Genomic DNA, 16,508 nt, shown 5'->3' on the forward strand with positions numbered 1-16,508 from the left:
TTTCTGTGACGTTAATTTCCCTCGTGGTGTAACTCCAAAATCTGAGAGAACACAGATGTCGCTGAGCTCTTTATTTCTCAACATCTGTGTTTTGAACAGGCCTGTTGGGAATATGAGCATAAAACCAGTCTACGGGGTCATGAACCCTCCCACTCCATATGAGCAAGTCACAGAGCACAAGGGTCAGGGCATGCTCTAGCTCATACAGTAGATGTAGTCATACACTCGGATACACAGCTGTGGGGTATTTTTATTAAGTTGTAAATGTTGTCGTCTTCACTGTAAATGGAAGGGACAGGGCGGCAGGTAGCCTAGCGGTTAAGAGCATTGAGACAGTAACCGTAAGGTTGCTGATTCAAATCCCTGAGCCGACTAGGTAAAATATCTGTCTGTGCCCTTGAGCAAGGCGCTTAACCTTAATTGCTCCTATACGTTGCTCAGGATAAATGTTTGCTAAATGACCAAAAAATATATATAATAAAAAAAAATATCCAAATGAGTATTCAACAAAGCTGTGGTAGAGTCACAGATCACTGTGAAATATTAATCCAATACCTAAGTACATTTATGTCCCTTTTTACTCTTTTGTGATTTTCGCACACCACGTGTTGTTTGGGTTGGTGACATATAGGTTGATTATAGCCAAGAGAACCGTTTGGATTTCTGGCTAGCAAATTATCTGAGGTTGGTGTCAGAGTTGCTGTGTGTCCTCCATCCTCACTAAGGCTTTGTACTAATGTATAGGCCTACTCCACTCCACATCTCACCCCACGCACTAGGAGATGAAAAGGCTGTGTGTGTGTGTGTGCGTGCGCATGCTTGCGCTCGCGATCGATGGCGTTTAATAAGCATAACCTGGCTCTGACCCTCTGCAGTCCTCTGTGTTGCTCCTTCATCAAACACTGTGATTAATATTTAATGGCCTAGCCATGTCAGAATGCATGCATCTCTTACCACGTACGGCAGAAAAAAGAACAACATAAAGGCTACAAATGCTTCGCTTCACTGCAGCCACTGATTAGGAAATCAGACAAGTCAATCGCTGCAATGCAATGGGAGGTTGTTTCTTGCCTCGCTGCACAAAGCTAGAGGATTCAAGATGAGTTCTTTAATCTTGTTGAGGATTTCACTCTGTTAATAGTTGATATTAGGTGGAAGGATAGGATAGCTACCTTCTTCTCTGTCTGATACCACAGTGGTGATACATTGTAGGCTATTTACACACTGTATATTGATTTTTTTTATTAACTGCATGTTTGTTTATTCCATGTGTAACTCTGTTGTTGCTTGTGTCGCACTGCTTTGCTTTATCTTGGCCAGGTCGCAGTTGTAAAGGAGAACTTGTTCTCTACTGGCTTACCTGATTAAATAAAGGTGAAATAAAATTAAAATAAATGTGCCTATTATTCTGAGTAGAACACCAAGGTTATTTCCACAAAAAACACATGCATGCTTTAATAAATACAGATTTGAAATGGATTCCGGTAGCAATCCAATGTGTGAAGAAAAGTGTCATCTCAGAAAACATAAAGGGAACTATATGGAATCTGTAATTTGGCTTTCAGCAACCAGAGCCCAGTGTGTACGGGTCATAAAGTCAGAGTGGACAGCCATTTGAAATGTTGCAGTCACTTCTGATTACGATGTGAAGCTCATCTTAACGACACTCCCAGGGAGTCGCAGGGTTCAGGTTTTACTTTCTTAGATAACATCCCCAGATTTGGGTTACGATCCTCTTAAGAAACAGACGGCTCTCCGATAATTACATCTTGTGACAATCAGCCAAGCCAGGGCTTGCCCTGAACCGCCCGCTTGTTCAATAGACGTGCGTGTTAAGAGGAAATCAAATGCACAGCTTTCTTTTTACCACTAGGTGGGAGTATGAAATCATGTCTGCGTCAACAAGGAGTGTTTTTTAAATTAAACCTAAATTACCTCTGCAGGGTAAGTTTGGCCAACTTCATGTGCGTAAAGTTGATAGTAACACAAATTAATAATTGTTTCCACAAAGCTGATAGTTGAAGCTCCAGGTCAGTGCACAGATCCAGGTAAATGAAAACAAAAAGTGTCATAACTCTGTAATAACAGTGTTATAGCTGTAGGCTTAGTTGTTAGTTAATAGGCCTATCTTCATTCCAGACATTCTGTTATGGACACACCTCATTTTGGTCCAGTGTTTTGACTCACAGAAGTTCGCTTTAAAACACTCTCAATTGACATCTCTGTCCATTGCATGGATCTTCATCCAAATAACGCTTAGCCGGGCCACAAAACACATAAGAGCCTTGAAAAATACCTCAAACATCAGGATCACAGTTACATTTGACATTTTGCTGGAAAAAAAATTGCACCTTTTATGTGGGGTTATATTGTATCATCTTATGCCAATGCATTGGGTTTACTTGGACACAAGGATACATTTGCTGCAAAAATGTCTGTCCCGGGGCGTCCTAAGATGTGACATGATGTGAACAGACCAGCTGTGGAGCATTCACTGCCATTTCAATATCATGTCAAAACCCTACGGTCTTCATAATAGGCTACATAGAGAGTTGAGACAGAGATGTTTTGATTCAGCTTTATAAAATGGGAAGAGTTGCAGCTTCAGCATCTCTGCTCTGACAAAAACCAAAGCGAGAGAGGAGCCCTAAAGTTCTGTTAATTCAATAACGGCGTCCATCAAAGCAACAACAGCCGCGCAAATTGGACATTAGGGGATCCTTGGCGCATCTGAGGGACACTTCTAACTACATGTCACCTTTATCCTCTGCCATTAAAAAGTGAGATCAAAGTCTCCGACAGATGAAAAGAACCCTTTCCCTACATTTAAACTCTATTCAACTTGGTCCTCTTTTAATCAATTAAGTAGCGGGCCTATGCAAGCATGTGAAGAGTTTGAACCCTTATGGGGAGGGGATGCTTCAACTCAACCCCTGCCTCTAATTACGAGGCCGATGGTTAAAAGGGTTCTCTTTGCTGCTCAGATTCACAAAAGCATCTATTACAGCGGTCTTCAACATGGTGACTGACTGACCGCAAGGAACCACCAAGTACTGAGTACCAGTAGGGAGTGATTTGTAGAAGAATCAAAGTGCTTTAGAAAAGTTACACGGAAGTTTTACATTTATCAAAATGTTTATTTTTATTGTCAAAATAAAAGTCATATTTGCTTTTTTACAAAGAGACATCTTCTACACTTTATACACATTTACAATAGCTTATACATTTTCTTTTATACAGAATTTACAAGTTTGTACATAACCATTATATAAATACATCTTTATAATTAAAAAAATGACACGTATAATATTTGGGCACTATTAAGGCTTAATTTAAACCATCTTTGATATTGTTCTGATTGATTTATACAATTACATCTGACTGGCACTATGTTAAGGTTATCAATCAGTCCTTATAGGGTTATGAACTAAATGTTTCTTTGCGTAACAAGAAAGAACACATAATGACCATGCGCCCAGAAATGTCAGTCTGTGCGTTCTGTACATATGAATGGGTAGGAATGAACTCTTGTTAATGCCAGGTAGGCTACAATGTTATAACCAGTTATTCAACAGTATGTTAAAACGCTAACTGGTATAAAAAAAAGAGAGCTAGCCAAGCTCCGGAACAATTAGCCCATTAGTCCATCCATGGGTTTCTCTTCAGACCTGTGACAATGGCATCTGCTTTGGGCAAGATACAGAGCTGGCAGTACCCGATCTCCAGGTTAGTCCTGTGCTCACGTCACTGTACATTGAGCCACTGGTGCCTTTGCTACCCCAACAGCAGCGCGTGCAGAAGGTCCTCCATGATTCCAGGGTCTTCCCCGACCATATCCACACGCCGGACGTGATGCCCACCAGAAGGCACATAAAGTACTTCAACATGAAGACGGCATAGTCCGGCTTGTTCAGTTCATGCTCCGACAGGCAGGAGCAGTTGTGGGTGATCTCCCAACTCTGTCTGTTGTGCTGCTCGTAGAAGTAACAGGCCACTATAATAGTGGCAGGTACGGTGTACAACACGGTGAATATCCCTATCCTTATCATCAACTTCTCCAGCTTGTCTGTTTTGGTGCCACCCTGTTTGATCACGCTGCGTATCCTGAACAGGGACACAAACCCGGCCAGGAGGAACATAGTGCCGATAAATAAATATATGACCAGGGGGGCCAACACGAATCCTCTCAGATTGTCCAAGTTTTGATTGCCAACGTAGCAGATTCCAGCCACTGAGTCCCCGTCCACAGAGCTGAGGGCCAACACAGCAATAGATTTCATACTAGGGATAAGCCAAGCAGCCAGGTGAAAATATTGGGAGTAACTGGCTATGGCTTCGTTTCCCCATTTCATCCCAGCAGCCAGGAACCATGTCAAAGAGAGAATGACCCACCAGATAGAACTGGCCATGCCGAAGAAATAAATCAAAAGAAACACAACAGTACAGAGTGCAGGGCCAGTGGTCTCATAGTGAATGTGTTCCACGTCATACTCCCGGTTGCAGGCCACCTTTTCGTGTCCAGCGATTAGTCTGACGATATACCCGATGGAAACAAACATGTAACAGGCAGAGAGGAAAATAATGGGTCTCTCTGGGTACTTGAACCGCTCCATGTCTATGAGAAAAGTGGCAACCGTTGCGAACGTGGACACAAAACATAACACGGACCACAGACCTATCCAGAACGCGGTAAACGTTCTCTCGTCTTGCGTAAAATAGGGGTTATGGCAGGGCATGGCGCAGTTTAAAAGCTGCCCGGTCTTCACCCGGTTGTAGAGGTGATGCCGGTCAGTGTTTACCGGGACCATGGGCGAAAGACACTTGCACTGCGGCTCGCAGGGAGCCGGCGGTTTGTATTTACCGGGAACACCGGGTCGATTGTGTCCTTTGTTGTTTTTATTAGGGTTAAACGCCTTACCCGGATAGTTGGTAGGCTTAGAAAGGACCGGTGATACTGTGGTCGAGTGAGTCCTATTGTAGTCCATACATAACATCTCCGGATTGCCTTGAACCGGTAGCGAGTCACATTTCATTCTGTCTGGCCAGGGAAAACCATACTGCCTCATAAGAGGCGCGCAGCCTGCCTTCGCTCTCTCGCAGACGCTCCGGCACGGTGGCAGTGGTTTCTTATAGTCCTCTAGGCAAATAGGAGTGTACATGCTGCAAAGAAAGAACTTGAGGTCCGGCGAGCACTGGATTTCAACCAGAGGCCAGAACTGGTGTACCTCTAAACCCGCCTCGTCCTGGGTGTCGTGATTGAACTGGTTGGGCATATAGGTATAGTTGTAGCCGATCCCCTTGCACAGAGGCACGGCAATCTCTTGGCAGGTGATCTCCTTCGCCGCGGTGCCGCTGGATCTCGGTAAAATAGCAAGTGCGAGAAGCAGGTATATCCCCGACAGGTAGCACTCCATCCTTTATCGGATCCCTCTCCTCTGTTGATAAAACAGCAGTACAGTAGTCCTCCTCTGCCTGCTCCTGTCTCTTGCCAGAGCCTGCGCAGTCTAATTAGATCGTGTACAGTGAACCCATCTCGCTTACTCTTTTGGCACGGAGTTGCAAGCAATTTGCAAACCGTGTATGCTTTCAGAGGAGGAGCGGGAGGAGAAAATATAGCCTTCAGGCGAGCAGGAGCAGTCAAGATGGCTGAGGACTGAGGAGAAGCGAGAGATGCAGAACACCCGGCTTTATTCCCTTGTAAAAAAAAAAAAGGTGCTATGGTTATCCTGTAGCTTATCCTCGACCAGGCCTCTTTCCCCTGAATTGGTTTGCATGCTCCGTTTAAAAGGATTATAGAAGTTTAAAAATCGTGGCTACTGTTTCTCGAAAAGCAGTGGCTACATTCGTTGTGTGTGCTCTATGTTCTATTGCCCATACAATTCGTTGTGCCACGGACGCCACGTTCAGTATTTATATTGGAGACGTGAAGTCCTCCCCCCCATGCTCCGTTGACAAATCAGACAACAGGGGCGGGACTTTGGGATAAGTCAATCAAGTTTTCTCTGAGCGTTTTGTTTAATAGCCTTAGTTTGTTTTTCAGTTGCCTACGGTAATGTTTGACCAATTCCATTAGAAATGCGACGGAGTGTTTGTGTAACACAAGGCGTAAAGGGAGGTGAATAGGTTTACCAGGTGTAGAATAGCAATACCATAATAGTAACACAGTAATAACACAATATTGATCACATTTATATAGGCTACTGTAATTTGTATGACGATAGAATGAAAAGTAGCCAGTAGCCACACTAAAAGTGAAAATGCACAAGGTATTTTCATTTTATACCTTTGTCAATTTTCAGTAAAAAAAAAAAATCACTATTGACACTGATAAAAATACGATCTTCAACAGAATTAAAATACCACTGCGACCCATAATGGAATGGGAGCTCTTCTTCAGCAGGTTCATTTGCGCATGATAGGGCTGCCCAGGGGGTTGTCTGTGAGAAAGGGTTATTTATTGATTAATTGAGGTGCTGATGTTTTGTTTAGCGGTTGTATAGGGCTCACGCAGGGGGGGTAATTGCGTGAACGCCAAGAACAAGCACCACAGTTTGTAAAACACTGGCAGAGCACAACGTACCCCCTGCTTCCAACTAGTCCAGTCCAGTTTACTCTTTGTAAAGTGATGGTGTAGTTTGCTTAAATTAACTTACAGCCTACTGCAATAAACAATTACGACTTTGTTTCATGACAATTCAGTTTTTTGACATAAGCTACCCTGATTAGTGTCTAGCTTTGTTTAGGCAATACATTAATTAAACATTATATGTTAAAGTGACAAACAATGGATAAATCAATGTATTTTTACAAAACATATTAAAGGTGTAATATGTTTATAAATAGCCAATGACTCGCCTGCCTTAGCCATATAGTCTACTCCTGGCACCGTCCTTTAGTATCTATTAGTATTGAATGCTTGCAGAACTAAAAACAAAGCCTGTTCATGGTTAAAGGCTGACAACAGGTGTTTGGTTTCCGAACAGATCATTATGAGACAAACTAGCAGAGAGCGAGCAGATGACAATCAGAATCACTTACACTGTGGTAGGGTATTACTGCTGAACACATATTCATTAACATGGAAATGGGGGCTATATGTGTGTTCCCTCCATCCACCAACTGGACCCTCACCACTCTGGCCCAGGATTTCATCCCAAATGGCACCCGACTCCCTTTATAGTGCGCTACTTTTGACCAATGCCCTACAGGACCTGGCCAAAAGTAGTGCACTGTTTCGGGAATAGGGTGCCATTTGATACAACCCACATCCGCAGACTAAATCCAGAGTTGGGTTACTCACAGCTCCAGCATTCCAAGTTTGAAAGGGTAGAAATTTGATTACTGCATCTGTTCAGAACTTTATTATTTTCAATTCACTACTGAGACTCTCGGGTGGTGTGGTTGGGTTCCAAAGGGACTTCAATGCTTCCCTTATTCCTTTATACTGCACTTCCCGCATTTGTGCTCAAAGACCCAGCGTGGCAAACCCAGTGTGGAAGAGCAGAGCCCCTGTCTGAGGGGACACAGAAAGCATTCTGTTACCTAGATATGCAACAATGTTTTTTTATGTGGCCTGCATTTGGCTTTAAGTGTTTGATAAGCTATAAACAATATTAAAGCCAAGTCAACTCAAATTGCACATGTTGACCTACAACTAGAGTAATATTAAATACAACGTTTATTTACACATAAGTCAAATGTGGTATCTTGTTGCGTTACGTGATGTTTAACAAGGATGATGTAAGAATCAGTGTATTTTATTCTCCCGTTATCATGTCCAAGAATTATGCCAGAGTTTGGGACTATAAGGTATTTTTGTCAAAATTGAGTTATTGATATAGCCTTGTTCTGTTCAATGTTCTCAAAAGAATATAAAGATAAAAAATAACTGACATCATTGAAACCAATGAGGGTTCAGAACTTTCAAGCCAATTATCTCAGAATCATCTTTTTGCAGATGGAACCTTATAATCCCAAGAACTCGAAGGAACGATTGAAGCAGAAAAGTAGTGGCGTTAAGTTTGAGTAGTATTGTGTTTGGGTTGGAGCCAGGTCTTTGTCACGTGAGGGAGTTTTCACATGCAGCAGACACACTAATCTAATAAAATAAACACACTTTAATTCATCAGTCTGCCTGTGTGTGTAGAGAGATGGTACCTATGTTCTTTAAAGACATAGTGTGACTGGGATTAGATCTGGTTTACTATATGAGATAAGAACAGTGTAAATGGGTGTTTACCTTTGATTAGGCTCAGAGGTAGAACAATACCAACCAGACGTGTGCGTGTGTGTGTGTGTGTGTGTGTGTGTGTGTGTGTGTTGGAGGAGAGATACCCATTACTCTTCCAGAAGCGCCAATAAACACCAATGATTGAGATGTGAAAACACACACACACACACACACACACACACACACACACACACACACACACACACACACACACACACACACACACACACACACACACACACACACACACACACACACACACACACACACACACACACACACACACACACACACACACACACTATAACAATAAGGAGGGAGGAGGAGGGAAGGCATGGTCGAATAGGCGTGAGGTGAGACAGTGTGTTGTTGCCACTGTACTCAATCTGTTCCAACAACAGCTAATGATTCACTGTGTGGTAAAGGGTTCAGTCCTGATTTACAACCCAGACTGAGACACAGAGTTACTCAGTGTCAGGGAGCATGTGAAAATTGCCCCTATAAGACCGAGTCAACCAAAATACAATTGAACTCATTAAACTAATGAATGTGTTGACCCAAGCAGTTTTTTCTTCACATTTAAAATAAGACAATTTGTGTGCGTCTGCGTGTTGTATGTGTGTGTGTGTGTTTGTGTGTGTGTGTGCACATTGACTTAACCCAGAGATGGTGGGAAAGATACGGTAATACAACTTTATCTTGTAAAGGGCTAAGCACTCAGACAGAGAGATGCTAGCCCAATCTACCAAACACAATTCCAAGAACCTATACGGCATTTAGCAGACTCGTGCTAAACCAGCAGTGCTTGTTAAATCTTAATTAGCTGTGTTTGCTCAGCCTCTCCTTTCTATAGAGATGGAGGAGGTGGCTGGAGGCCTCAGTGTACCCGGTCGTAGCCCCACTTGGAGACTCCCCATATGGGTCTGTGTGCTCAGGGGTTGGCCTGCTAATCAGTTTCAGGTGGGGCTTGGGGTGAGGCTGGGGTTGAGGCTTGTGGCTAGAGCTGGGGGCGGGGATGGGGGTGGGTGCAGAGGGGTTGGGGGTGGGGGCTGAGGGCTTGGTGGCTGGGGGTGGTGGTAAGGTTGAGCCTGTGGCTGAGGCTGGGGGAAGTTGAGGCAGGGAGTGGGGTGTAGACTTAGGGAGTGGGTGTGTAAAGTTGCGGGAGAGCCTCCTCCACTGTGGAACTCCGAGGTGTCGGAGTGTGTACCCTGTGAATTACCTCACCTTCGGTCCATTACCTTAACAAACATGGCCAACCCCTCGTCCCCTCCAATCAGTCTACTGCTGGGAAGAGGCAGGGCAGGAAATCCTTCCTTAGCTACCTGTGTGTGCGTATATGTGTGTGTGTGTGTGTGTGTGTGTGTTTGTGTTCATTCACGGTATGGGTCATTAAATGCTGTCTAGGAAACTCTGGTGCACAAATCAACAGGGTTCATTATTTACAACTATGTACTGTCAAAAAATGTTCAGGCATGTAAACCAATTATGTTTAACAGAAGCTGTTTTTGTTATAATCTTGGAATCACTGTGCGCTGTACGTTAAATGAAGCGTTGTGCTACATGACTATTCCGTTTCCCTATGTATTCTTTGCTATGTGTCTGGATGGTATGGGCTGCTATTTGACACCCAGGTCAGATTTACCGCTCCTCTAGTAAAAGAGTGAGCCCAAAGGAAGTTCCCTTTCCTCCCTCCAGGAAACACACACAGTGAAAAGCTTTTTTAACCTGGTCCGTAATTGGAGAGGAGGCCTAGTTTGCCTGACACATGGAGAGCGAAGTTGCCTTACAGGTAAAGAGAGAACAGATGGAGGGAATACTAACCTAGAGAACGCAATCCCATAATTACTTTTCCTGGCCTCAGTGTCATCATTATACCATAGATAGACATTAGACATTCTGGAGGGTGATATATGTTCTACCAGAGCTGACCCCTGACCCTGTCTGGATGTCCGGGTTACGTGCCTGGGTGTGTGATGTAGTGTCTCCTCTTTGTAGAGCGAGCTGGGGTGGACTGGACAGCTAAATAACTTTCCTTTTTCGTATGCATCCAATTTCAGAATATTTGATTCATTCTCTCTCTCTCTCTCTCTCTCTCTCTCTCTCTCTCTCTCTCTCTCTCTCTCTCTTGAAATTGCTTTTCTTCTGTCCTTCCTCTTTACAGACAGAGTTCATGATGTCCTCCTGAGCGTGACAGCTGGGTGGGACAGGTGTCGGTGCAGGTTGTTCAGTAGAAAACACCTTTACCTGGGTGTCTCATAGTGTCAAAGGTCGCTGCTGAATAATTTGATTAGTGTTTGTTTGTATCTCTCTCTCTCTCTCTCTCTCTCTCTCTCTCTCTCTCTCTCTCTCTCTCTCTCCCCTATCCTGTTAAGAACTGTAAAGATATCAGGTCCTCTCTCTCACTGTTTCCTGTCCCAAATGTTTGTTAATGGACTGAGCAATACCTTTCACAGCAGTGGTCTGCCGGTCCACTTCCTCTCTCTCTCTCTCTCTCTCTCTCTCTCTCTCCTCTCTCTCTCTCTCTCTCCTCTCTCCCCATCTTTATGTGTGGACTGCAGAACAGATGGCGAGGGCAAGGATGACCACCAGACGGAAAACTACTATATAGAGGATAGAACGTCAAAGCAGAATGACGGGAACCAAAATTCGGTGAGCGAAAGAGAGAGCAAGAGCAGATGTACAACACAACAACCTTGCATTTCAGCTCTCACCAGACAGGCTGGGCTGTCCTCACTCCCCTTGTACACACACACACACACACACGCACGCACGCACGCACGCGCGCGCCAACACACACACACACACACACACACACACACACACACACACACACACACACACACACACACACACACACACACACACACACACACACACACACACACACACACACACACACACACACACACACACACACACACACACACATCACACATATCACACAAACATATCACACAAACATATCACACAAACATATCACAGGCAGGAAGACACCTCAAGCGAACCTCCCTGGGCACCTGTAATGCTCATTAGCACGAGGATTAAGAGATGTTTATTTATATAGAAAAACAGTGTGGGTAAACATCGGCTTATTTATTCATTTTGCCTTCATATCCAGTTCATATGATGACTGACTGAATTGGGGAATTGCAGACGAGGAGAGATCTGTGTTTGAAGTTCTCCTGGTGAACATCTGTAGTGAGTTGGGGTGAGCAAAGCAGAGAGGAGACTCTTGGTTGGGTGGGTGGTATTGGAGAAAGAGGACCATGTTCCCTGAGAGAGAGGGAGAGAGAGAGAGAGAGAGAGCTGGGGGGAGAAGGAGAATGAGAAGGGTAGAGGAAGTGAGAGAGAGAGGGGGGAACATTAGGAGTGAAGGATCTGTCTCTCCCATCGGCCCAAACATAGGGACATGGATGACCTGAGACTACATGTGATCATGTGTCACGCACACACACACACACACACACACACACACACACACACACACACACACACACACACACACACACACACACACACACACACACACACACACACACACACACACACACACACACACACACACACACACACACACACACACACACACACACCATTCATCTCTCCATGGACTGGTAACACCCCCACACTTCAAACTGGTTCATCTGCCCCCTTCTACCCAGAGTGGCAGGCATGTTGATGCCATACTGAATAATGAATGATGGACATGATAATGAATACCACAATTACCTATGTGGCTTGGATATGTTTACCATATTATTATAGATGAAATACTGTGGGGGACTCACAACTAATGGTTGACTGCCTGGTGTTGATGGTGATGCACTCTGAGGTTGTTGAAATTCTGCTCACGGCTGTGTGTGTGTATTGCTTTCTATTGCTGTGTGTGTGGTTGTGTGTGTGTGTGTGTGTTTATGGCTCCCTGTGGCTGATGTTAACCTTTGAGCAGCACTAGTAAACCAAGATTTCTTTATTTAACCTTTATTTTAACAGGGAGCCATGCTAAGACCAAGGTCTCTTTCACAGATGAGCCCTGTAGATAAACCTTGACCTCTTTCTGGTCCTCCCACAGCAGTTGGCTGTGTCCTCCCACTGCATGCACCATGAAAACATTACAACCCTTTCACTTTCCTACATTCAATGTTATAAAGGCACTGAATACAGTTACACATTCAGAGCCCCTGGGATTTTAATGGAATCAAGAAGGGGTTATCTTTATTGCACAGTGCCAACTTAGTAACACATTCCAATGACAAACATAACGTGCTGTGCTCCATAAAATGTCCTTCTGTCGCTGCATATCTCTCCTGTTGTAAGTTTCCGGAACATGGAGTGTTACTTTTGCAGCCAGGGACACAGGGATAGATACAAATGGGATACCACTAACTCAGCTAAAAGGTCATATAGGGAATATCAGTTTGTTCTCTACAGATAAGTAACATTTTACCAAAGAGATGATGATTAGACCAACCAGCCTGTCCAAATGTAAAATGTACAGAGTGAATCATTTGGATAAATATAGCATCAGATCATTAGACACGTCTTTGCCCCAAATGGCACCCTAACACCTTTATAGTGCTCTATGGGCCCTGGACAAAAGTAGCACCCTGTAAAGGGAATAGGGTGCCATTTGGGATGCTGGCCACTACTGTCCTGATAAAGCCCACATGACTGTTCGGTATCAGAAGCCGTGTTGGTGGTGCGATCCAATTTCTCCCCTGTGTCACTCTGGTTTGTCACAGACGTAATTAGGGGTGCTGGACTTTTCATTCACATGAGAACAGGGAACACAGACAGTGACAGCAGAAGTGTGTTTGTGTGAGGGTGTGTGTGTGTTTGTGTGAGGGTGTGTGTGTGTTTGTGTGAGGGTGTGTGTGTGTTTGTGTGAGGGTGTGTGTGTGTTTGTGTTTTCTGGAGTATTTCCCAGACTAGAAGGAGTGTGTTCATGTTGATAGACGTTTAAGGAGTGTGTTCATGTTGATAGACGTTTAAGGAGTGTGTTCATGTTGATAGACGTTTAAGGAGTGTGTTCATGTTGATAGACGTTTAAGGAGTGTGTTCATGTTGATAGACGTTTAAGGAGTGTGTTCATGTTGATAGACGTTTAAGGAGTGTGTTCATGTTGATAGACGTTTAAGGAGTGTGTTCATGTTGATAGACGTTTAAGGAGTGTGTTCATGTTGATAGACGTTTAAGGAGTGTGTTCATGTTGATAGACGTTTAAGGAGTGTGTTCATGTTGATAGACGTTTAAGGAGTGTGTTCATGTTGATAGACGTTTAAGGAGTGTGTTCATGTTGATAGACGTTTAAGGAGTGTGTTCATGTTGATAGACGTTTAAGGAGTGTGTTCATGTTGATAGACGTTTAAGGAGTGTGTTCATGTTGATAGACGTTTAAGGAGTGTGTTCATGTTGATAGACGTTTAAGGAGTGTGTTCATGTTGATAGACGTTTAAGGAGTGTGTTCATGTTGATAGACGTTTAAGGAGTGTGTTCATGTTGATAGACGTTTAAGGAGTGTGTGTCCTGCCTTCCTCAGTCCTTGATCAGCTTCTATAATGATACAATACAGATTAAAGCAGGATTTCAGCCCAATGATAATTGGACTAATTGAATTCACGTATAACGACACGGCTAGGCGTTTCTGTATTGGGGTGCATGGCACAGGGGTGTTACTTAAATTAGGTAAGGGGATGACAGAGCTGAGCTCCTTTGAGGTGAAGGACTGTTTTACTATGACTGATTGAATCAGCGAGGTAAGGTAAGATTGAAACGCAATAAAGATTTCACTCTGAGTTGTAGATGTTATCTGGCTGTATAGATATAGAGGGAATCACAGAGGCCTTTATCAGTCAGAATGGATTAGGTAAGTGGACCATTGCACCACAGACTGAGACAGTTGAAGTGCAAAGTCAAGATCAATATTGTAACCCAGCAGTAGTGTAGTAGTACACACATTTTGCCTCAAAATTCTCAAAGGATCCCTGTGTGAAAAATTCTATGAGAAAAAGTGACATACACTCAATGAACTTAAATGATGAATCCCATATTGGTCTTTCACAGTCAGGCCAACCTAAGCTGTGCTGTCAAGCTGTCTTATAGTAGGACTACTATTGAAACAGATAAATTAGGCTGTCAACTGAGTGAGAAATTCACAGGTTTCTGATACAGAAAACCTGTTTTTTTTGCACTCAAAGTCACACTTTTTTGAAGAGAAAAACAACAAAATTGTATGTTCTATGTTCATAACAATACTTAAACTACATCTGGAGACCACTTTTGAGGTCTGGGAAAAATCAAAGTTTTTTTTGTGTGTGTAGTAGTTAACCTTTAATTTCAATGCACAGGCTCATAGCACTGTTTTTTGGTTAGCAGTGTTTCTGTAGCACATGAGATTAAGTTTGCAAAGATGGACACTATATTGATGTAAATAATCATGATATCATTCTGTCAGGTAGGCATAGGATAGTTTGTAGCTACACTGAACAAAAATATAAATTCAATATGCAACAATTTCCTAGATTTTACTGAGTTACAGTTCATATAAGGAAATCAGTCAATTGAAATACATTTATTAGTCCTAATCTATGGATTTGACATGACTGGGAATACAGATATGCATCTGTTGGTCACAGATACCTTTAAAAAAAGGTGAGGGCTTGACCACCATTTAACTCATGCAGCGTAACACATCTCCTTCACATAGAGTTGATCAGGCTGTTGATCGTGGCCTGTGGAATGTTGTCCCACTCCTCTTCAATGGCTGTGAGAAGTTGCTGGATATTGGCAGGAACTGGAACATGCTGTCGTACACGTCAATCCAGAGCATCCCACACATGCTCATTGGGTGACATTGGGACATTTTAAGCTTCCAGGAATTGTGTAGAGATCCTTGCAACATAGGGCCATGCATTAACATGCTGAAACATGAGGTGATCGAGGCTGATGAATGGCATGACAATGGGCCTCAGAATCTCGTCACGGTATCACTGTGCATTTAAATTGCCATCGATAAAATTCAACTGTGTTCGTTGTCCGTAGTTTATCCCTGCCCATACCATAACCCCACTGCCACCATGGGGCATTATGTTCACAACGTTGACATTAGCAAACCTTTGGCCGACACAATACCATACACGCTGTCTGCCATCTGCCCGGTACAGTTGAAACCGGGCTTTATCCATGAAGAGCACACTTCTCCAGCGTGCCAGTGTCAATCAAAGGTGAGCATTTCCCCATTGAAGTCGGTAATGACGAAGAACTGCAGTTAGGTCAAGAACCTGGTGAGGATGACAAGCATGCAGAGACGGTTTCTGACAGTTTGTGCAGAAATTCTTTGGTTGTTGCAAACCCACAGTTTCATCAGCTGTCCGGGTGGCTGGTCTCAGATGATCCCGCAGGGGAAGAAGCCAGATATGGAGGTCCTGGGCTGGCATGGTTACACGTGGACTGCGGTTGTGAAGCCAGTTGGACATACTGACAAATTCTCGAAAACGACGTTGAAGGTGGCTTATGGTAGAGAAATTAACATGAAATTATCTGGCAACAGCTCTGGTGGACATTCCTGCATTTAGCGTGCCAATTACACGCTCCCTCAAAACTTTAGACATCTGTGGCATTGTGTTGTGTGGTAAAACTGCACATTTTTAACTGACCTTTAATTGTCCCCAGTACAAGGTGCACCTATGTAATGATCATGCTGTTTAATCAGCTTCTTGATATGCCACACTTGTCAGGTGGATGTAAACAAATATTTTTTTGACGAATACGTTTTTTTGTGCGTATGGAACATTTCGGGGATCTTTTATTTTAGCTCATGAAACATGGGAGCAACACTTTACCTGTTGCGTTTATATTTTTTGTCACTAATAGCTGACATTTAATTGACATGGTTTTGGGTGAATTTGTTTCACTAATAGTTCATATTTAATTGACATGGTTTTTGGGAAAGCCTTTCCATCTACCAGAAGACGGTTCGCACCGCTACAGTATATTGTTCCTGTTCCTATATTGTTTTAAACCCGGAAGTTTTACTTCATATTATGAGGCCTATAGTAAAAATCTCCCCATAGAAACATAGAGGCAATTATTTTATAAAGACTTCCTCAAATGTGTTCTCCCGTTCTATTGGTTTTCTTTCAACCTTTTTCCATTTTCTAGCAGCCAAATGCATTATCTTAGTCATATTAGCAACCTATGATAGTTTCTGCATTTAGATCTCCCCTCTTTCAAAATTTATAATTCATATTTCCATCTCTGCCCATGAAAATGCTTGCAT

At 43.3% G+C, this 16,508-nt stretch overlaps 1 protein-coding gene across 1 annotated transcript; it reads right to left on the bottom strand.

Moving 5' to 3' along the window:
• Positions 1-3,122: 3,122 nt before the first annotated feature.
• fzd8a (frizzled class receptor 8a) lies at positions 3,123-5,867 on the bottom strand. The gene has a single exon (XM_064949110.1). The coding sequence runs from the start codon at positions 5,412-5,414 to the stop codon at positions 3,663-3,665; it is 1,752 nt and encodes a 583-aa protein (XP_064805182.1). The 5' UTR covers positions 5,415-5,867; the 3' UTR covers positions 3,123-3,662.
• Between the last annotated feature and the right edge of the window lie 10,641 nt (positions 5,868-16,508).

The sequence above is a fragment of the Oncorhynchus masou genome, chromosome 30 (genome assembly GCF_036934945.1).
Source record: "Oncorhynchus masou masou isolate Uvic2021 chromosome 30, UVic_Omas_1.1, whole genome shotgun sequence".
Lineage (NCBI taxonomy): Eukaryota > Metazoa > Chordata > Actinopteri > Salmoniformes > Salmonidae > Oncorhynchus > Oncorhynchus masou.

What these genes read in the sequence shown, in the direction of transcription:
- fzd8a (XM_064949110.1), bottom strand. Translation starts at nt 5,414, where the DNA reads ATGGAGTGCTACCTGTCGGGGATATACCTGCTTCTCGCACTTGCTATT.